At 43.5% G+C, this 22,821-nt stretch overlaps 1 protein-coding gene across 7 annotated transcripts in view; it reads left to right on the top strand.

The window, feature by feature from the left end:
* Positions 1–22,821, top strand: part of ITSN2 (intersectin 2) — a 270,233-nt gene that overhangs the window by 89,443 nt on the left and 157,969 nt on the right. For all 7 annotated transcript variants that reach the window (XM_040348499.1, XM_040348497.1, XM_040348495.1 and 4 more), the window contains one exon: positions 14,643–14,706. In XM_040348499.1, coding sequence (XP_040204433.1) covers positions 14,643–14,706 — 64 coding nt within the window. The remainder of the gene's footprint in view (positions 1–14,642; positions 14,707–22,821) is intronic.

The raw sequence follows: 22,821 nt of genomic DNA, 5'->3' as shown, positions 1-22,821 counted from the left end.
TATGACCACATTGAAGTCAAGGAACACCTTTTGGGAATCTACTTTTGTTAGTAACCCACTTTTTCTCTCCTTTTAAAATAGATCTCTAATCTCGCTTTTGGCATCTTCATTCTAAATCGGTGTGTATAGTCACCCATTGTATACCTTTCTCAGGTTTCATTATTTCAGTGCAGTAGGCGTTTAAATGCCTTACTAATCCGAGTTTGTTTAGTAAAGGATAATCTCCTAATTAAAGTGTAGCCGTAGACTAATGTTACTTTTTTAAGGCTCCTTCTGGTTTGCGACAGCTAGGGCTTCACAATTCTGTAAATAAAATGAGAATCACATTTTTTTTTGCTTGGAATAAACTGCATAACATCTTATACATTATAGAAAAAAAAATTAGGCTAACTTTACTTTTTTTTTTGTTTTTACCCCCCCCCCCAAAAAAAATTGTTTGCAAGACTGCTGCGCAAATACAGTGGGACATAAAATATTGCAGCAACTGCCATTTTATTCTCTGGGGTCTCTGTTTCTCTCTCTCTCTCTATATATATATATATATATATATATATATATATATATATATATATATATATATATATATATATATATATATATATATATATATATATATATATATATATAATATAGAGAGAGAGAGAGAGAGAGAGAGAGAGCTCCATCTATCTCTCTCTCTCTCCATCTATCTCTCTCTCTCTCCATCTATCTCTCTCTCTCTCCATCTATCTCATATATGTGTGTGTGTGTGTATATATATATATATATATTCGAAATCACAATTTTTTTTTTTTTTTACGAATAATTGTGCAGCTCTAGCGGCAGTCCTTGCTGCCCCCCTGTGGGGGATTGATTTTAAGTGGGCATTTGACAGGTGGCGAGAAGGTTATATGTCACCTCACCACAGGTTTTATTACTGAAAATGCTGACCCACTGCGCTGCAAACACGTGTGGTTGTGTGCAGGGCTGTGGAGTCGGAGTCGGGGGAAATTTTGGGTACCTGGAGTCGGAGTCGGCAAACAATGCTCCGACTCCTACTAAATTTAGATTGGAATAAAAAAAAAAAAAAAGCAAGTTTAAATGTCCCAATTCACAAAAAGTTATAATTAATGACTTCTCTACTGTAAGAATAAAGACCAATGCATGCAGTGCCTCACGTAACCGCAAAACGAACACGTTAAGTGACCGTGAAGAAGCATGCTTTTCATGTGCTTCACTATATGGCACGCAACGCACAATTAGGAGCTGCAATACTTATACTTTCCATAGTGTTGTGTTCTGCTTTTACAGGGAACGCATGTTAGAGAACCAGTAAGTGTCCAAATAAAAAAATTCCAACAGGAGTTTTATAAAGCACTAAAAGAAGTTGAAAAGTATGATCGCTCATCAAAACTTACTGTTTATCCAGAGATCGTTAGTGATGTGGCCAGAATAGTTACTGCAATGCCACCCACCCAAGTCAGTGTCGAAAGATTATTTTCAGCCCTAAAAAAAATAAAGTCTGACTTAAGAGCTTCTATGAAAGAGGATCTGGCAGAGGCAATTCTCTTCCTTAGAACTCTACATTGAATTGATTTGCATTTGCTAAGCCTAGAACTACATTTCAAGATAATATAAACCATTTCTAGGTTTTACAGATTTTGTTTTTGGTTCATTATAGATAAGCTTTGTTTTTGTTCAAAAATACAAACCACATTATTTGGTTGTTTTAGAACTGGTAAAGATCCTGTTCCTGATGTTTATGCCTGCTGCTACTATCCAGTCACTTGATTGTTTTCATTGTGTTTGTCTTTTGCTTAAACTGTGCAATACAGTAGACTGTTGGCTTCCCAGCCAGTAGTCCTGTGGTAGGTTGCGTTTCTTTCCCTCAAGGAATGTATAAAATACATTCGCATATTAATACAGAGGAGTCGGAGTCGGGGAGTCGGAGTCGGAAGTACATAAAACTGAGGAGTCGGAACATTTATCTACCGACTCTACAGCCCTGGTTGTGTGACCTTATTTACTCAAACTGTCCACGTACATTGGCGGTACTGCTCGCCAAACGCAACAGGGGTTTATTCTTTAAGGTGGGCAGTCGGCTTATCGCCCCCGGTTTCCTGTCTAAATGAGCTTTTAGTTTTGAATTAAGTTACCAATGGTTAAATCCCCTCTTTTTTTCATTTGGGAAGCTTCCATTTAATTCCCATCCTGAAAGCACAACAGAAAGTGAAAGGAAATCTTTCCAAAAGTGAGAGAAAATCGCCTTTCACCACCTGGCCTGGTGAAAACCTTTAACTTAAAGATTTCCCATAACTTTTTTCTTGATGTTGATGGTCACAGTAACAAAAAGGATGATTTGCTACAATGGAAACACACACACCCCAACCAAAAAAAAAATCTGTACAATGAGTTTTTAAAGGAGTTGTAAAGGAAATTTTTATTTTGCCTAAAATTAATGTCTGCAAGGTAGACAGACAGAATAGTGTAATGATTCTGTTAAAAAAATGAATTAATACCTATTAAATTCCTTCATCTACATCATCTCCGGCTTTCTAGTTTCTGTTCTCTCATTCACTTCCTGGTTTGTGGCACTCATTCATGTAAGAACTACATTTCCCAGTATGCATTGCGGCACTCCCAGTAATTCACACCTCCTTGAAGTCTCTAACACGTAGAGAGCGTCCTGCCGCACAGATGTAGTTCCCAGGAGGGGGCGAGCACATCACTGACCACTGCAGTAAAGCCTCCCATCACGGTGGTGAGTAACAATCAGACAAGCAGGAAGTGAACAGAACAGAGAAGAAATAGAGCAACTTCTGAGCAAAAACGAACAATGAGGAAGTGAAAAGAAGAATGTCTGCAGGTAAAGGATGCTTATTATGAAAATTTTTTTTTTCCTTTACAACCCCTTTAACCAAGTTTTTGGTTCTAGGTGTACTTTAAAGTGTTCGCCCAACACAAAGGCCCAGATTCACGTAGAATCGAGGCGGCGTAAGGTATCGTAATACGTTACACCGCCGCAAGTTTTCATCGCAAGTGCCTGATTCTCAAAGCACTTGCATGAAAACTTGCACTGGCGGCCTCCGGCGTAAGCCCGCGTAATTCAAAGGGGCGTGTGCCATTTAAATTAGGCGCGCTCCCGCTCCGGGCCTACTGCGCATGCTCCGTTTTTAAATTCCCGCCGTGCTTTGCACGAAGTGACGTCATTTTTTCGAACGGCGACGTGCTTTCGTATTCCCGGACGTCTTACGCAAGGACAAAAAAATTTCACATTTCGACGCGGGAACGACGGCCATACTTTATACAGCACATACGTGTACTGTGTAAAGTTAGGGCAGCAAAAACGACGACTAACTTTGCAACGGAAAACTAGACTAGCAGCGACGTAGCGAACGCCGTAACTACTAATTTGCATACCCGACGCTGGTTTACGACGCAAACTCCCCCCAGCGGCGGCCGAGGTATTGCATCCTAAGATCCGACAAGTGTAATTCAATTACACCTGTCGGATCTTAGGGCTAACTATGCGTAACTGATTCTATGAATCAGTCACATAGTTAGGAAGACCCTAAAACAGAGATAAGACGGCGTATCGGGAGATACGCCGTCGTATCTCTTTTGTGAATCTGGGCCTAAATGTATAGTTTGTCCAAGATGACCTCTCTTGGACATTCCAAAGTTATCCAGGTCCCCTTATCTGGAGTTGTCGTGGATGTGTCCCCCCAAGATATTGCCCATATATTAAACTAATTCACACAGTCTTTTTCAGCAGCAAGCATTTAAGCAAAGTCCAAACTAAAGATCACACAGAGAGATGCACTCACTGAGCAATGTATTGGGAACACTATAAAATGCAGGGTAGGGCCTCCCTTTGCTCTCGAAAAACAGCCTCAGCTCTTCGTGGCATGGATTCCAGAATCCAGAATGTTTTTCTGTGAGATTTCGGTCCATGTTGACAGGATTGCATGAGACAATTTCTACAGATCTGACGGTTATTGTCATGCTGTGGGTCTCTCTTTCGACCACATCCCAAATCAAAAACAACCAATCAAAAACGGAGATGTATCGGGAACACCCAGCCTACTTAATCGGACCTTAGAAATAGAAAACAACTGAAGGAGAGAAGCAAGGGAACATATCTAACTAGATGAAAAAAAAAAATTATATCTATATATATATATATATATATATATATATATATATATATATATATATATATATATATATATATATATATATATATGTGTGTGTGTGTGTGTGTGTGTGTGTGTGTGTGTGTGTGTGTGTGTGTGTGTGTGTGTGTGTGTGTATATATATGTATATATATATATATATATATATATATATATATATATATACATATATACATACATACATACATACATACATACATACATACATACATACATACATACATACATGAAACTAACTCGTGCATACAATATTTTTTTTTCTTCTTTTTATTGTCCCACTGGTCTCCCTCCTTTAGAAATGCTTTTATAAAATTAAAAAAGTTGCTGAAATATTTTTGTACAGTCAGAGGCGTGCACATGCGCCGCTGTCATGGCGGCGCCCAGGAGACAAGGAAAGGGGGGAGAGATTACTGGGGGGCATCTTGTAGACCCCTGTATGCGTATCATGGCAGAGCCTGCAGCGGAAGGGGGTGAGTGGTGTTTTATTTGACCGACTTCACTGAGCATGTAATCCTGGAAGGCTATGTAAGAAAACACCAGGTTGCACTTACTCCCTCCAGTGGTGAGAACCAGGAAAGACATCCTACTCCAAAGAAGATAATACATAGATAAAAATAATTTTCTTCTTACCTGATCCACGCCACAGGAAAGCTACTAAAAGTAGTTCCAGCTTTCACCCATCACGGTGGGCAAGTTGTACCAACCATCTTGGGCCTTTGATATCAGCCCGAGGAATGGATCCGGTTATAGCTCCTAGGTCTAAGTAGCCAGACCATCAAAAGAGCATTTTTCTTCTTAGCACATGTTGAACGTGACCAACCACCTTAACACTGTCGAAAAAACTGAGGTACTCTCCATTTGGGGATGGTTATATAAGGGAAGAACTCAATTTTAATTGGGTTTGCCAGTGTCCAATCACCTGTGGTGACTACATAACCCATTAAGTAATTAAGGCTCTGTGTCCTGTGATGTATGATCAAGAAAGGGCATGTGCTTTAGAAGACTGGGGCTTAAAACGTCAATCCTTCTCTATTGCCAGCAAGGAACAGGCTGTTTCCTCTGCCTGTGCGGAGCATCAGAACTCACTGCAGTCACTGTAAATGTGCAGGCACTGATAATGTGCAGGCACTCTCCTGCACAGTTTAGGTGATGAAGCTAGTCAGCTAAGCCTAGGTCCACGCTAATGTGATGCAGGAAACCCCACATTTCCGACACCACATTCAAATCGCACTGTACTTGTAACCCGCAACAGGTGTTGTGCAATCTTAATTTTCATACACAATGGGCTGGATTCAAGAAGCAATTGCGCCTGTGTAACCATAGTTACACAGGCGCAATTGCTTACTTGCCCCGGCGTAACGAATGCTCCTGATTCAGGAACCTCGTTACGCCGACTGCAGCCTAAGATATGCGCGGCATAAGGCTCTTATGCCCGCATATCTTGGGCTGCATTCTTGCGATGGCCGCTAGGTGGCGTTCTCGTTGTGCTCAGCGTATAGTATGCAAATTGCATACTAACGCCGATTCACAACGTTGCGCGAGCCCTGCGTACGCAGTTTACGTCGTTTCCGTACGGCGTCTTTCGCGTAAGGCTGCCCCTGCTATTAGCAGGGGCAGCCAATGTTACGTATACGCGTCGTTCCCGCGTCGCGAAATTTAAAATTTACGTAGTTTGCGTAAGTGATTCGTGAATGGCGCTGGACGCCATTCACGTTCACTTTGAAGCAAATGACGTCCTTGCGACGTCATTTGCCACAATGCACGTCGGGAAAGTTTCCCGACGGAGCATGCGCTTTACGATCGGCGCGGGAACGCGCCTAATTTAAATGATTCCCGCCCCCTACCGGATCATTTAAATTGCGCGCGCTTACGCGGGCATTTTGCCGGCACGCCCACGCAATTTACGGAGCTACTGCTCCGTGAATCAAGGGCAGCGCAGTAATTTTGCGGGGGCGCAGGGCAAAAACGTTGCCCTGCGCCTCCGTAAAAAATGCGCAATTGTACTTGAATTTAGCCCAGTGTGTTTTCTGGCACTGGATTGCATGGTACAAATGTATCATGCAATTCAGTTGCAGTTCACTTTTGAAAATTGGCGCATGCACCACTTAGATGTGATGCAGTGCGATTTGAGCCCATTCAAACTGAATGGGTTCAGCTTGCACCGCACTGAATTGCATGTAAAATGTGTAGAAATGTGGTGAGGTTCCGGTGCGATCCACATGCTGGTAATAGTGTGAACTAAGGCTGAGTATTACAAACAGTAGGCAGAACCTGCCACAAAAAGCCTTGGATGCTCCTAATGGTGTCCGAGGGTAAAGAAAACTACAAGACTACTATGTTAATTGCAACATGCACAGTAAGAAGTGTGGAGACAGGTACAGAGTAACTCTTTGATCTATACATTCCATGGAGTTGCTTCATTCGAACATTTCATAAGTTCTGAATACCAGTCTGTATGAGTCACTTGGCAAAGAATGTGATAATAATGTATATTACTTTATTCTTTTTGAGGCTTGAGTATAAAAGAAAAGAAAAAGTGCTAGAAAAAGCCCTATTTGCCTCCAAAGCAAACGGTTTCTTGTTCCATCTTGCAATGACAAATGGAATCTGGTTACTAAAGGCACATACTTTTCTTGTTGGCATGCATTTCATACATAAGCCATTTTGTGGTTAAAGCTGAATTCTGGGAAAGTTAAAGTGGATGTAAACCTGATTCATGAAATTTGAGCTGGGCACATATATCTGCAGTGTTTTCTTATCTCTCTTCAAATCACTAGGTCCTGTAGCTTTCTCCTGCTCTGTTCTTCTGCTATCAGCATGTCAAGTTCTCCTACACACAAAATGAATTTTTTGTCAGGGAGGGTGCTATAAATAGATTAAGAGAAAGCTGCTCTACTCACAGAACAGCTCTAAAAGTCTCTGCTTATGTGGAGGATAGTGTGTTCTTTTCCTCCAATCAGCTGTCCCCCCAGTGTAATCGAACACAACACTGCTACTGTTGAATGAGGAAGTGAAAATTCTAACACAATCTGTACTTTCTAAACCGAATATAAAACTGACAGCAGATATGCGTGTTGTTGTTGATAAAAATTGGTAATCTATGGCCAGCTTAATTTGATTTCACTTTTTTTTTTGGATTTGCAAAGGAATTTACTGCACACACCGTGCATTTATATCCTTTGTGGCTTTCAAGGAATGTATTTAAAACCTTTTGTGCCACAGGTCAGTTTTAAAGGAGCAGTACAGCCAAAACTCATTTGGCTGTACTTCTGTGGATCACAGGAGTGCAGTTCGCAGGTTGCAGAGCAGACAGTGGTGTGACGGACAGTCGGCAGATCTCTGCTCATCGAGCTGTGAGAACCAAGCAGTCGGCAGTGTTTGATCTTTCAGTTCTCAATCTTAAGCCTCATACACACGATCAGACTTTTCTGTGGATTTTGCTCTGAAGGGCGTTGTCCGTGAACTTGGTATGCATACACACAGTAGGACTTTTTCAGCCAACGAACACGAATATAGTGACGTAATAGATGCACTACGTGGTTTTTCTGCTCTTTACCCCCACCCTTTGGGCAACTTCTGCTATTGTCTGAGCTTTAGCATTGGTTCTGAGCATGCGTGTTTGTACTTTGGACTTTAGTCCGATGGACTTGTGTACACATGATCGGATTAGCCGACGTAGGATATTTGTTGCCGGAAAGTTTGTCTGTTCACACAGCGAACATTTGTCTGATGAGAAAGTTTGTCCAATGGAGCGTACACGCGGTCGCATTGCCTACAAAAACAGGTCCGTCGGAGGTTTGTTGTCAAAGTCTGATCATGTGTGCGGGCCTTTTAGAGCCGGTGCATTGCCAGGAAATGAGATTTGCCATCAGATGTGATGGTCCGCCTCCATCACATCCTATTGGCTCACTCCTGTCACGTGACATATTTAAACGTCAAGTATCGGCGCGAACATCAGTCTCAGCTAGGCTATCATAGAGAGAGGATCTCCTCTCCCTGTGATAGCTGAAGCTGCACGGAGCTGGTGCACGGAGCTGCGCCTGCGCACTACTACTTTACCTGCACCCGATGCTCTACTTTCTGTTCCCCGTTCCCTGAGCCTTAACGGGGGACGGGGAGTAGAGCTGCGGGCGCGGGGTGTAGTTGGCGCTGGCGGGAGGCACGCTGACAGCGCTATCGGGCATTGGGATCCCGATAGCGTTGTGGATCTATCGCGCTCGCGGGGAGGCATGACAGCGCTATCGGGCAGAGGGATCCCGATATCGCTGTAGATCCCGAAGTGACATTGTAATTAAGGAGAACATTTATTAGCCTGACATTGTAATAAAGGAGAACATTTATTAGCCTATTAAATGTATGAGCTTCTGTGGCCCGATTCCGCTCTCGGAATCGGGCCACAGAGGCCATGTGAGCTCCGTGCACCAGCTCCGTGCAGCTTCAGCTATCACAGGGAGAGGAGATCCTCTCCCTATGATAGCCTAGCTGAGACTGATGTTCGCGTCGATACTTGACGTTTAAATATGTCACGTGACAGGAGTGAGCCAATAGGATGTGATGGAGGCGGACCATCTCATCCGATGGCAAATCTCATTTCCTGGCAATGCACCGGCAGGAAACAGATGCAGCATTGGTCCAATGCTGCATCCACCTAGGTAAGTGCGATACTTAAAAACACAAAAAAAATCCTGAACTTCTATTTTAAAGTAAAAAAAAATGTATACATTTCAGCTTGTAAAGCCCTTGATGGTAATACTCAAGGACAGGAATAAAGAGAAGGCCAATCCTTTGTCTGCATATATAATATGAGCTAATGCATATTAAAAGTAGCCTTATTCGTGCTTTGGGGGTTACAGTAAGGGTGAAGTATTCTTTATAAATTGCTGTTATTTAAATGATTTTTTCTGCTGTAACTAGTCATTTCTGCAGATAGCAAGTTCACTTATCCCAAATACATTACATTTTTCAGGATGGATATGTAAAACAAACAATGTGTTCTGTTTTCCGTAGTTCTGATAATCCCCTGTCTATCACATCCTCCTTGTGGTCACACTTGTGACGGGTCATCATCTCCCCTTCCTTTTTCAGAGAAGTTAGAGAACTCTCCTATAGATGCATTCCCTTATGAGTTCATTGGCCAATGCACTGAGCGATCTGCATTTGCAAAATTCTACAATGGATCAATGTTGGTGTTGGTTTTAGTTAGAAACTTACCTTTTATTTGTTCACAGTTAATACCTAAGACAGGGCTCGACAAATCCCGGGCGCCAGGTCGCCATGGCGACTAGAAATGGGGCCCTGGCGACTTGGCTTGGAAGGGGGGGCAAAAAAAAAAAAAAAATTTTTTTTTTTTTTTTTGAGCTGGGGCCATCTGGTGGTGAGCCGTTGGTATTACAAGTTATTACCACCAGATGTGAGCTGGCGCCATCTGGTGGTGGCCGTTGGTATTACAAGTTAAGCATTACAAGTTAAACAGCAATTCTAATGTCATTTTTCACTATTTTCACTGCCATCTTCTTCCCTCTAATTAGAACCCCCAAACATTATATATATTTTTTCTCCTAACACCCTAGAGAATAAAATGGCAAACGTTGCAATACTTTCTGTCATGCCGTATTTGCGCAGCGGTCTTACAAGCGCACTTTTTTGGTGAAAAAATTACACTTTTTTGAATTAAAAAATAAGACAATAGTAAAGTTATCCCCATTTTTTTTTTAATATTATGAAAGATAATGTTACGCCGAGTAAATTCATACCCAACATGTCACGCTTCAAAATTGCGTCCGCTCGTGGAATGCAGACAAACTTTTACCCTTTAAAATCTTCATAGGCAACGTTTAAAAAAAATCTACAGGTTGCATGTTTTGAGTTACAGAGGAGGTCTAGGGCTAGAATTATTGCTCTCGCTCTACCAATCGCGGCAATACCTCACATGTGTGGTTTGAACACCGTTTACATATGGGGGCGCTGGTCACGTATGTGTTCGCTTTCTGCGCGCAAGCTCGTCGGGACGGGGCGCGTTTTCTGGCTCCTAACTTTTTTACCTGGCTCCTAGATTCCAAGCAAATTTGTCAACCCCTGACCTAAGAGGTGGGTTTGTTCTCAAATTATGATCTATTCTGCCAAACCTGGACCATTAAAAAGGGGTTGTAAAGGTTTGTTTTTTTATTTTCTAAATAGGTTCCTTTAGAGCCGGTTCACACTGGGGCGACCTGGGATCCGACTTCAAGTCGCCCCAAGTCGTGCGGTCAAGAAAATGAATGGGAGCCGTCTTAACCACTTGCTTACTGGGCACATATACCCCCCTCCTGCCCAGGTGAAATTTCAGCTTTCGGCACTGCGTCGCTTTAACGAACAATTGCGCGGTCGTGCGACGTGGCTCCCAAACAAAATTGACGTCCTTTTTTCCCCACAAGTAGAACTTTCTTTTGGTGGTATTTGATCGCCTGTGCGGTTTTTATTTTTTGCGCTATAAACAAAAAGTGCAACAATTTTGAAAAAAATACAATATTTTTTACTTCTTGCTATAATAAATATCCCAATTGAAAAAAATAAATATATTTTTTTTTCTCAGTTTAGGCCGATACGTATTCTTCTACATATTTTTGGTAAAAAAAAAAATCGCAATAAGCGACTGGTTTGCGCAAAAGTTATAGCGCTTACAAAATAGGGGACAGAATTTTTTTATTTATTTTTTTATTTTACTAGAAATGGCAGCGATCTGCGATTTTTATTGGGACTGCGACGTTATGGTGGACACATCGGACACATTTTTGGCGCCATTCACATTTATACTGCGATCAGTGCTATAAATATGCACTAATTACAGTATAAATGTGACTGGCATTGAAGGGGTTAACACTAGGGGGTGAGGAAGGGGTTAAATATGTTTCCTATATAGTGTTCTAACTGTAGGTGGAGGGGGGGTGACTGGGGGGGGTGACCGATCTGTGTCTCTATGTACAAGAGACACAGATCGGTCTCCTCTCTCCCCTGACAGCACCGCTGTCTCTGTGTGAGCCGGCAATGACAGATGATCTCATATGTTTACATATGAGATCATCTCTCATTGGCCGCACAGATCGCATCGCAAACGGCCACTCTGATTGGCCGTTCGCGGCGATCTGTAATTGGCTGTGTCCAAGGGACACGGCCAACACAGATTTTCCCCGCTGCGCGCTCGGGGACCGCCCAAAGGGGCGGACGTCAATTGACGTCCTGTTGGCTTTTGGGATCCGCGCTGTAGCCGTCAATTGACGGCAGGCGGATCCCAAGTGGTTAATGTACACTACGCTCCGACTTCAGAAAAGGTTCCTGTACTACTTCAATCCGACTTGTAGGCGACCTGTACCCATTGATTTCAATGGAAGTCGCCTCCAAGTCGGATACCTGTTCACAGTGAGGCAAGTTTAGAGGAAGTTGTCCCAGTGTGAACCTGTTCTAAGGTAAGCTCCTCCCTCCCGCAGGGGAACGCCACGCCAAATTTTAAATAAAAAAAACCAGCATGGGTTTCCCCTCTGGGAGCATACCAGGCCCTTAGGTCTGGGGAACCCCCTACGCCGAAAAAACTGCGTGGGGTTCCCCCCAAATCCCCTACCAGACCCCTATCCGAGCACGCAGACCGGCCGGTCAGGAAAAGGGGTGGGGACGGACGAGCGAGGCTTCATCCACCCAGCCAGCCTCCTCATTCCTTCAGAGTCCTGTAAATGTGGTAACTACAAGTAGCGACGGCCTTGGTGGCTGTCTGCTTGTGGTTTTCAATGAACTACCAGGGTGCTAGTCGGTGCTTTAGCTAGTTCTTTGAATCTTCCAGTCAGTTTGCAATCAGTCACTTCCTTATTGGATATGAAGAGTATACAAAGTCTGTGGATATCTATTCTGATCATGGAGAATTTCCCAGTTGATGCATTTTCCCCATATTGGCACTTTGAGGGACCTCTACATTATTTAAATCCAATAACCAGTTGATACTGTATGTCACAGCAAACTATTACACAATTGGGTTTGAATGTAATCTATATTGGGTGACCTTGGTAAAAGCATGTACAGAGATTTAAAAGTAAGACTTTCCAACCTTTGCTTGTACATCCTAAAGAGTTGTAAACCCTTACAGCCTTTGAAGTGACTGGCCTCAGGTGATATACAGAGATGAAAGAAATCCCCCTACAAAAGTTGTACTTGTTTATCTGCTGTATTCCCTTCTCTACACCAGTTGAAAGACCAGACTTTTTAAAGTTTGTCTGAGCTGTCGGAGAACGGGGCAGTGAGCTAAAGTTACTCTGCAAAGCTCAGTTAAAAGAGCTCTGAGAGCTGATTGAAGGGAAGGGACACCACCACCCCTTCAAACAGCACTCAGGAACAAAGCTGAGGCTGTCAATCACAGGCTGTGTGCTGTAGATCCTCCCCTGTCACCTTTTTTCTCTTGGTGTCACAAAATTTGTCGGCAGTGATTAATGCTGATAGCAGAGCAATGAGGCCACAGATAGAAATTACACTTGGCTGCCGGAATGAGACAAGTACACACTTTAGTCCCCATTCACATCTAGGCGTTTTGTCGCCTGTAGTGCGACGCCGCTGCCGCCAGAGGGATGAAAAGACATTGCCCTCTATGGAGATGGTTCACATCTCCACGCCTGTCGCCTGCCGCCTGAAAAAAGGTCCCGGACATTTTTTTCAGGTGGCTTTCGGCGTTCGGGAACCATCTCCATAGAGGGGCACATCTAGGCGGACAATCGCAGTGTTTTGCCGCCGCAATTCGCGGGACAAAACGCCGCGAATTTGTCTGCCTAGATGTGAATGGAGCCTTAGAGGGAAATTATTTGTTCATATTTCATGTCTGAGGTTTACAACCACTTTATTATATGTTTTGTGGCCCTTGATGAAGCTATGGATTGTTATATGTACTGTATATATGTCCACAGTATGTCATGTGCTGTTTTTTTTTTTTTTTGTGTGTACGTGTTATTTTTTTTTAGAAAACTTGATTACACATAAAGTGAATGAAAACCGTTAAAAATTAACAGCTCTTATTTGTTCATTTTTTAACTGTTTTATATTTGATTGGCAAGTGCTAAAAATACCTGTTTATCTTCTAAGAATTTTGTCGATCTTGTCATTTTCTGTGCACATTGCAACTGCTCCACTGAAATCCCAAAGAGCCTTGGCAGCAACACTGCTCTTCTATGGATACAATGCCGTACTATTTTATTTTCCACTTACTATATAGCAGCCTGAACATATAAATAAAAATATATATATAATATGGAAAACCTTATATACTCGAGTATAAGCCGAGTTTTTCAGCACATTTTTTTTTTGTGCTGAAAATGCCCCCCTGACCTTTTTTGCGCCAGATCTTCTAGACTTTGGGGACCCGGTACCGGCCGGCCGTAGGTCCCCTGGACCCCAAACTTGGCACACGTGTAGCCCCACTCTTCCTCTACAAGTGTGCAAAGTTTGTTGTCTGGGGCACCTACAACTGGGGAGCACTGATTTTTTTTTTTCTTCAAAGCCGGCCACCCCTTCCATAGATTCCCATGTTAAACGTCAGTCTAGTCATGGGCGCAGTGAGGCATGCACATGGACACAGTGAGGCATGCAGATGGACACCCTAGGCTTATACTCAAGTCAATAAGTTTTCCCATTTTTTTTGTGGTAAAATTGGATGCCTCGGCTTATATTCGGGTCGGCTTTTCCACTCGTTTTTTTACGGTAAATAGAATGCAGAATCCTTCAAAAATGGATATCGACATTCTAAGGCTACTTTAACACTGAGGCAGTTTTCAGGTGTTTTAGCGCTAAAAATGGCGCCTGTAAAGCTGCTTCTCATGCCTTCCGAGTGTATTCACACTGAGGCGGTGCGCTTGCGGGATGGGAAAAAAGTCCTGCAAGCGGCATCTTTGGAGTGGTGTAGGAGCAGTGTAAACAGCGCTCTTATACCACCCCTGCCCATTTGGAATGATTGGGCAGCGCTTCGGAAGCACCACAACACTGGCGGTTTTAACCCTTTCTTTGGCCACTAGTGGGGGTTAAAAACAGCAGCTAGCTAGCAGCTGAAAAGCGCAGCTTAAACAAGCAGCGATTTACCGCCAGCGCGGCTCCAGTGTGAAAAGCAGCCTTATGGTAGCTGTAGTTAGTGTTTTGTCATGGAAAAATAAAATCAAACATTATTGAGCACATCTCTCCAATACATGCATATTTCCCCATGTTTTATCCCTTTAAAAATACTAGCCTGGTAATGTCAGAGTAATAAAAGCATTTTCTTGCTACGAGAATACGGTAAGAGAAGAAAAAATAATGCTGGAGCAATTCATGGGGGTCTGTAGTTGTCTGAAAAGGTTAAGAGATCTTGTTATAAAGCAATGGCTGTTACATTTCATCTCGATTGGTAAAATATTGTAAAGGTTTTCATGGTGGGTAAGTGGTGGTGTGCACTATTATTTCACTTGTCATCTTTTTTCTCTATTATAGGGGACCAGGCCAAAAGTTTCTTTCTACAATCAGGCCTTCCTCCAGCGGTTCTCGCAGAAATATGGTAAGATTATTTATTTTTTTACGTTCCCATAAAAACCCAGTTGGTCACCATGTTTGTGTCTACAATGCCAGGAAAACCCAAAATGCCAAAAAATAGACCTAACATTAAAATGATTAAGTCTCGTTATTTTTATTGGGGGGAAAAAAAATAAACATGTTATACTTACCTACTCTGTTGCAGTGGTTTTGGACAGAGCAGCCCAGATCCTCCTCTTATTGGGTCCTTCACTGGCACTCCTGACCCCCCCCCCCCCCCGTTGAGTGCCCCCACATCAAGCAGCTTTCTATGGGGGCACCTGAGCCAAGCTGTAGCTCTGTGAATCCATTCAGACATAGAACTGCGGGTCATCCCCACCCCCTCTCTCTCCCGATTTGGCTAACTGAGTTTGACAGCAGCAGAAGCTAATGGAGCTGCTGCTGTGTCTTAGCCAATCAGGAGGTAGAGTCTTAGACAAGCGAGGCACTCGCGGACATCGCTGGATCAGCATGGGGCTCAGGTAAGTATGAAGGCTTTTTATTTTTTTTGTTCAATAAGTTTTTATTGAGAATAAAAAGAAGGAAAACAGTGTATCAACATACAATACAAGGTCAGGGTAGGGAGGTACATGAATCATCAAGAAAAGTGCATAACAAGCAAGTATAGGAACATGGTGCAGTGAACATCCGTAAATACACTCCAACCGACAGAAGGCTTTTTATATTCATGCATTAAGATAAAATAAAAACGAATGCCTTTACAACCACTTTAACTACTAGGTAGTTGTCGTAAGTGTGGTCATTCTGCCAGTTTTTTGATCTTGGCCATTTGAATTTTTTCTTGGTTTATTCTCTCTCCCTCGTGTTAAACCATTAGTCTTCTTGCACACAGGGTGTTTTCTTTGCTCCTCTGAATACCAACCAGATCTGCTGCAGGAGAAAAGCTACCTTAAAAAAAAAGGGCATCTAAAGCTGCATATTGCATACGCGTTAAGGCGTTTCCAGCATGTGAATGTTAATGGATTCAATTGGCCAGATTATCAATTTATTCTGGCCAATGGAATGCATTGCCACTCATGAATGAATGAATGAAAACTTATATAGCGCGACACATGCGAACTTAATCGCCTCTGGGCGCTTGTTGTTCCTGTCTCCTTTGGTATCAAAAGAGATGAGTCTTGATCTTTCTCCTGAATGCTAAGTGGTTCTCCTCCAACCGAATGCTGGTTGGTAAAGCGTTCCATAGTCTGGGACCTTGGACCGCGAATCTCCTTTCTCCTTTGGATTTGTAGTTGGCTTTCGGTATCTGAAGAAGATTTTGATTGGTGGATCGCAAAACGCGATTGGGATTATGAGCTTTTATTTTTTCGCATAGATAATGGGGAGCATTCCCATGGATACATCTATGCGTTAGACAGAGTGCTTTAAAAGCAATTCTGTCTTTTACTGGCAACCAGTGAAGGGTTCTCAGTGAATGTGAGATTGATTCCTATGGTTTTTTCCCAGTCACAAGTCTAGCGGCCGTATTTTGAACGACTTGCAGAGCGATTTGGTATTTTGGGAGTCCGAGGTAAAGGGCATTTGCATAACCCAGTCTGGAGTTTTACAAAGCGGTCGAGTTTTACACCACGACCGCTATGTCTTCTTTGGGAATGAAAGGAGTAAGTCTGCGTAGTAGGCGCAGCAGATGGTGAGATCCGCTGACTACTGACCCTATTTGTGCATCCATTGTCATGTAGGAGTCGAAGATGACCCCGAGACTTTTGACTTTGGCGCTAGGGGTGATGATTTTGCCCAGAATGGGCGGGGGGTCCAAGTTGTTGCAGGTTGTTTCATACGCTTGGCGTGAAACAGGAGAAGTTCTGTTTTCGCTCCGTTGAGTTTAAGATAACTCTTTGTCATCCAGTTCTCTATCAAAGAGAGGCATGTCTCTAGATTGAGGTGGTGATCCTTTTTATTGCAAATGCGGAAATACAGTTGCGTGTCGTCTGCATATGAGTGATAAAGCAGTTTTTGGCTGCTGATGATTTCAAAAAGCGGTCGAAGATAGATGTTGAATAACACCGGCGACAGAGGCGATCCTTGAGGGACTCCGCACGATAATGTGCGTTTCTCAGAGGTGAAAGGTCCTAACTTCACTGTTTGCGATCGGTTGTCCAAAAAAGAGGAGAACCAAGATAAATCGTCTTCTGCGACTTTGGCTACTTCAGCTAGCCGAGTCAAAAGTAGCTTGTGGTCTACAGTGTCGAAGGCTGCACTTAGGTCCAACAGAACCAGAAGACAAGATTCTCCTTCGTCTGCGGCCTCGAGAGCGTCGTCCCATATTTTGACCAATGCTGTTTCCGTCCCGTGTCCAGGACGGAAGCCCGATTGAAAAGGATCAAGTAGGTTGTGGGTATCTAGATGCTGTTGCAGCTGTTGTACCACTACTTTTTCCATTACCTTTGAGAGAACGTTTAGGCCTGTTATGGGACGGCGGTGAATTGGGTCCTTAGGGTCTAGGGTGGGTTTCTTTAACCACTTCCCGACCCCCGCATGTACATATACGTCCACAATATGGCACGTACAGGCACATGGGCGTATAGGTACGTCCTCGCCTATTAGCGGGTGGGGGGTCCGATCGGGACCCCCCCGCTACATGCGGGGGTCGGGTCCGCTCGGGGAGCGATCCGGGACCACGGCGCGGCTATTTGTTTATAGCCGCTCCGTCGCGATCGCTCCCCGGAGCTGAAGAACGGGGAGAGCCGTGTGTAAACACGGCTTCCCCGTCCTTCACTATGGCGGCGCATCGATCGCGTCATTCCCTTTATAGGGAAGACACGATCGATGACGTCATTCCTACAGCCACACCCCCAAACAGTTGTAAACACATACTAGGTGAACCCTAACTCCTACAGCGCCCCCTTGTGGTTAACTCCCAAACTGCAACTGTCATTTTCACAATAAAGAATGCAATTTAAATGCATTTTTTGCTGTGAAAATGACAATGGTCCCAAAAATGTGTCAAAATTGTCCGAAGTGTCCGCCATAATGTCGCAGTCACGAAAAAAATTGCTGATCGCCGCCATTAGTAGTAAAAAAAAAATAAAAAATAAAAATGCAATAAAACTATCCCCTATTTTGTAAACACTATAAATTTTGCGCAAACCAATCGATAAACGCTTATTGCGATTTTTTTTACTAAAAATAGGTAGAAGAATACGTATCGGCCTAAACTGAGGAAAAAAAATGTTTTTATATATGTTTTTGGGGGATATTTATTACAGCAAAAAGTAAAAAATATTGCTTTTTTTTCAAAATTGTCGCTCTATTTTTGTTTATAGCGCAAAAACTAAAAACCGCAGATGTGATCAAATACCACCAAAAGAAAGCTCTATTTGTGGGGAAAAAAGGACGCCAATTTTGTTTGGGAGCCACGTCGCACGACCGCGCAATTGTCTGTTAAAGCGACGCAGTCCCGAACTGTAAAAACACCTTGGGTCTTTAGGCTGCATATTGGTCCGGGGCTTAAGTGGTTAAGATAGGTCGGATTATGCCATCTTTCAACTGGGAAGGCACTATACCTTCCTTGAATGATTGGTTAATAAGCTGCGTGATAGGAGGTGCCAAGATGTCAGCGCATTCCTTCAGCAGTTTAGTGGGGATGATATCATTTGGTGCTGTGCCATTACGCAAAGTACCAATGATATTCTTTGTGGCATGGATAAAGATGGGTTCCAGCGTAAACTTACCTAATTGTGGTGAATTACTGCAGGTATTGTATGGATAATGTTGGGGGGGGGGGGGTGTTGTTTTGCTGAATGCTTTCCCGGATTCTCTTGATTTTATTAATGAAGTAATCCGACAATTCATTGCAAAATTCTTGGGTATCCGAATTGGGGGTTTCAAGACATTCTGGATTCATGGTCTGAGTGACCAGCTTGAAGAGTTCGCGTGGGCGATTTAGGGCGTTGTTGATAGCCTCAGAAAAATAATTTTTCTTGGCTTTGAAGATTTCTTTATGATATTTTCTTGTTGTGGCCTTGTAGGTGATGAGGTTCTCATCTGAAGAGCTTCTTTTCCAGGCAGCTTCCGCCCTTCTGCGCTCTTGCTTCAGTAATGCCAGTTGGTTGTTGAACCAGCTGGAGGTATTTTTTCGGATGCAGGTTTTACGTTTCGGCGCTATTAAGTCGGCTGACTGTAATAGGGATGTGTTTATGGCATCCAGTGTTTCTTCAGCCGTTTGATGCGGCTGAATTGTTTTAATTTTTTTCCTTAATGTGGTTTTGAAGAGTTCCGAATGGAGCTTCTTCTGACATCTAGTCCAGTGTGTTGTCACTAGATTTGATGTTTTTGTTGAGGGGGGGAATTCGGAAATGATGAATTTGATTGCATGGTGATCTGTCCATGGCAACGGTTCATTTTCCAAAATTTTTATTTCCAGATCTTGCCTGAAAATAAGGTCAAGTGTGTGACCTGAAGCATGTGTGGACCCACATACTAGTTTGTTGTAGCCCTAATCCTTCCAGGTGGTCAATACAGGCGTCGGCCACGGGGTCTTGTGGTGAGTTGGCCCAGAGATTAAAGTTCCCGAGCAGCAAAAGATGTTTGCCGTTGAGGGTGTAAGTGGAGATGAAGTCCGTCAATGATAGTAAAAGCTGCGATTTTGGCCCGGGTGGCCTATAGCAGAGTAGAATACGGACGGGCCTATAGCAGAGTAGAATACGGACGGTCTCCTGGGAGTTTGTTTGTAGTTGCAGGGTAAGGGTTTCCATGAATGGGAGAGGGTTTTGAAGGACCGGTTTAGCGATTGCAAGATGAGTCTTATGGATCACCGCCAGGCCTCCTCCTCTTTGCCCTATTCTATTTTCCGTTATAATACGATAGTTTTCTGGCACCAATTCTCCTAGAATGGTGTTAGTCGGCTGTAAGCCAGCTCTCTGTAATAAAGAGGCAGTCTAGATCGTGTTGTAGAATGAAATCATGGATTTCTAGTCGGTGTTTTACTGCCGATCTTGTGTTGATCAGAGCACAAGAAGTGTGCTTAGGCTGGGGTAAACGGCTGAGATTTTTGCTAGTCGATCGTTGATCGATTCTCAAAAGTCGCTCAGTTCTTAGGGCTTTTTTGGTGATGGCTGGTAGTATTGCGGCAAATCGCCTCAGATTCCCAATGGTTTCTGCAGGATATTGCAGATTAGCCATGGTCGTATAAATGTAACTCATACGCGCCTAAATGTGTCTTGTAGGTGCTTTTACAAGTGTTTAGGCGCTTTCAGAGTTTTCTTTATGCTCTTCAGCTCCTCTCCCGAGCATTTTTTTTTTTTCAGCCTGTAAACTTTCCTTGTCTAATATGGCTGTAAATTCCTGGCTGCATGGACACATATGGGGTTATTTACGAAAGGCAAATCCACTTTGCACTACAAGTGCAGTCGCTGTAGATTTGAGGGGGACATGCAAGTAAAATAAAAAACTGCATTTTAGCTTGCACATGATTGGTTAATAAAATCAGCAGAGCTTCCCCTCATTTCGGATCTACCCCTCAGATCTACAGCGACTGCACTTAAAAGTGCACTTGTAGTGCAAAGTGGATTTGCCTTTTGTAACTAACCCCCATAGACATGGAGGTGCTTCTACAGGCTGGAAAGCCTCTACCAAAGTCCTGTGAAATTGGCGTTTGGTAAGCCCAATGTGCTTAAAGCGGTGTTCCGCCCCCCCAAACAAATACAAAGAAATAAAAGCCAGTAGCTACACATACTACAGCTGCTGGCTTTTAATAATTGTTTCCATCAGCGGTCAGGTGCTGCTGCTGCTGCCATTGCGGGTAAGGGAATCTGGCAGTGTAGCCTTTCAGCTTCATGGCGAGAACCCTACTGCGCATGCGCGAGTCCCACTCCTCTCTCTTACTGGCCCGTCGGCTGGGGAGGAGGAGAAAGCCCCGCAGTGACGTCACAGGCCACAGCCCGGACTCCCGAAAGTGGGAAAGGATACCTGTCAAAGACGGGTATCCTGTCGTCGTTGTCACACCCCCCCACCAAAAGGTGCCAATTGTGGCACCGGAATATAGAGTCGGGAAACCCAAATCACCGGAACAGATGTACCAATTGGAATATTATCACTCTTCTCTTGTACTGGTGACAGCTGTAACTGTTTGATTTTCCATCACTTTACCCATTTAACTGTACCGAGAGGGCACCTGTGCAAGAACAATTGTTGGACCTCCCCATACAATCTAACTGCCCAAGTACAAGCTTTTCTTCAATGTGCATTGATGGAGAGATTCAAGTGAAGTACATAATCTTTGCTATCCTTAACATTCTTAGGGACATATAATGTTCAGCTGGGGTCAGACAGAGAACATGGCCATCACTATCAATCCAAATGAGTGCAGAAGAAATGGGAAAATCACACATTTTAATGTTGGTGGTCAGACAGGAGTGTAGAAAGTGCTCATTGCCCACTTACCTGGGTGTTGGAAAACATGAGAGTAAGGACATCATGGACAATGCCTCCTGCTTCTTAACTGCAATAACTATGAGCATTGTCCAGGTCCAAGGAAGCCTAATATTGAAAAAGCTCACATCAGCATAAATGGGCCCTTAAGTCTCAAAGGGCCCTTGTGCAGTTGCACAGTCTGAGCTGCAAGTATTTATCAGCTGCTGAAGGAGATCAAGATTTTTAGTACACAATTATCCTGCTCCCAAGTCCTCCATTTCCTGTTCAAGTCCTCCAACTCCAAGTCATCTTTCTTAAAGTGCCACTGAACCCACAACAGTAAAATCACTCACTGCATATGCAGTAAAGCATGCTTCTTATACTCGCTGCGTAACCTAAGGGGTTAATCCTCTGCATTATGAAAAAGGGTGTTTGATCCTGGATTCTCTGATCCTCCCCTTGTTCCACTGACTTCAGAACAGGTCCAGATAAGACAAAGCTTCTGGAGTCAGGCTGCACATGCTCAGTTTAATGTGTATGGCTAGAGAGTTTTTTCTTTCTTTCTGGAGAGTGCATGTGATCAGCACATGGCCAATTGCCACTGTCCAGACAGAGGGTCAAGGGTCTTTGATCCTGGTAGGACAGCTCAGTGCAGTATGAAAACTCTTCCTACAAGCTTTAAGCAGGAGCTGATAGAAGTCACAAGACTGCTATATAGTGCTGATGGAAAAGGTATTTGGCAATTTAGATTTACTAAAATAATTGCATGTCCATGTTCTGTGTACTGTGGGAGACCAGATATAGAGAATGCAGGGTCCTGGGTTTAGTAACACTTTAAAGCGGTGGTTCACCCTAATAAAACATTTTTTTTTTCCATCATTAAATTAGGCATAGTAGCGCGAGCTACAGTATGCCTGTATTTATTTTTTTAGCCCGGTACTCACTGTGCAATCCTAGCGAGACGATTCCGACTCCCCGCGGGGAATGGGCGTTCCTATCCAGAGGGAGCATGATTGACGGCCGGCTATGGCGCGTCACGCTTCTCCGGAAATAGCGGAAATAGGACTTGGCGCTTCACGGCACCTGCGCATAGTCTGTGCGCAGGCGCCGTGAAGAGCCGAGACCTACTCCGGCTATCTTCGGGGAGCGTGACGCGCCATAGCCGGCCGTCAATCATGCTGCCTCTGGATAGGAACGCCCATTCCCCGCGGGGAGTCGGAATCATCTCGCTAGGATTGCACAGTGAGTACCGGGCTAAAAAAATAAATACAGGCATACTGTAGCTCGTGCTACTATGCCTAATTTAATGATGGAAAGTTGTCAATAAGGGTGAACCACCGCTTTAAGTCCTGAAGAAGGCAGCAGGACAATGTGCCTGTAATGCATTGGCTGTGGAGTCAACCACGTTTTGAAATAAAATCTTCTATTTTGGATTTTAACTTTTCAATGTGGTGCTCCAAGTCTTTAAAAAGACCATTATACTGGTTGCCCGAGGTTTCATATGGAAGTCCCTCGGTATATGGAAGCAGCCTACACATCACTCGGATTCCCCACCAGGATAACAGTGGTAGAGTATTGTAACAATACCAATCGTATGTACTGAGTAAAATCCACCTAGGGTCCCAACGCCATTCAGTCCTCCATCCCTGATATTTGTACAGGGGCTTTTTTTTTTCTTATGTTTTTTAAAGCCCTAATGAGAAAAGAAACTGATACTGAGATTTTACCC

The sequence above is a fragment of the Rana temporaria genome, chromosome 4 (assembly GCF_905171775.1).
Source record: "Rana temporaria chromosome 4, aRanTem1.1, whole genome shotgun sequence".
Taxonomy (NCBI): Eukaryota; Metazoa; Chordata; class Amphibia; order Anura; family Ranidae; genus Rana; species Rana temporaria.
This window is presented reverse-complemented; position numbering and strand designations above follow the sequence as displayed.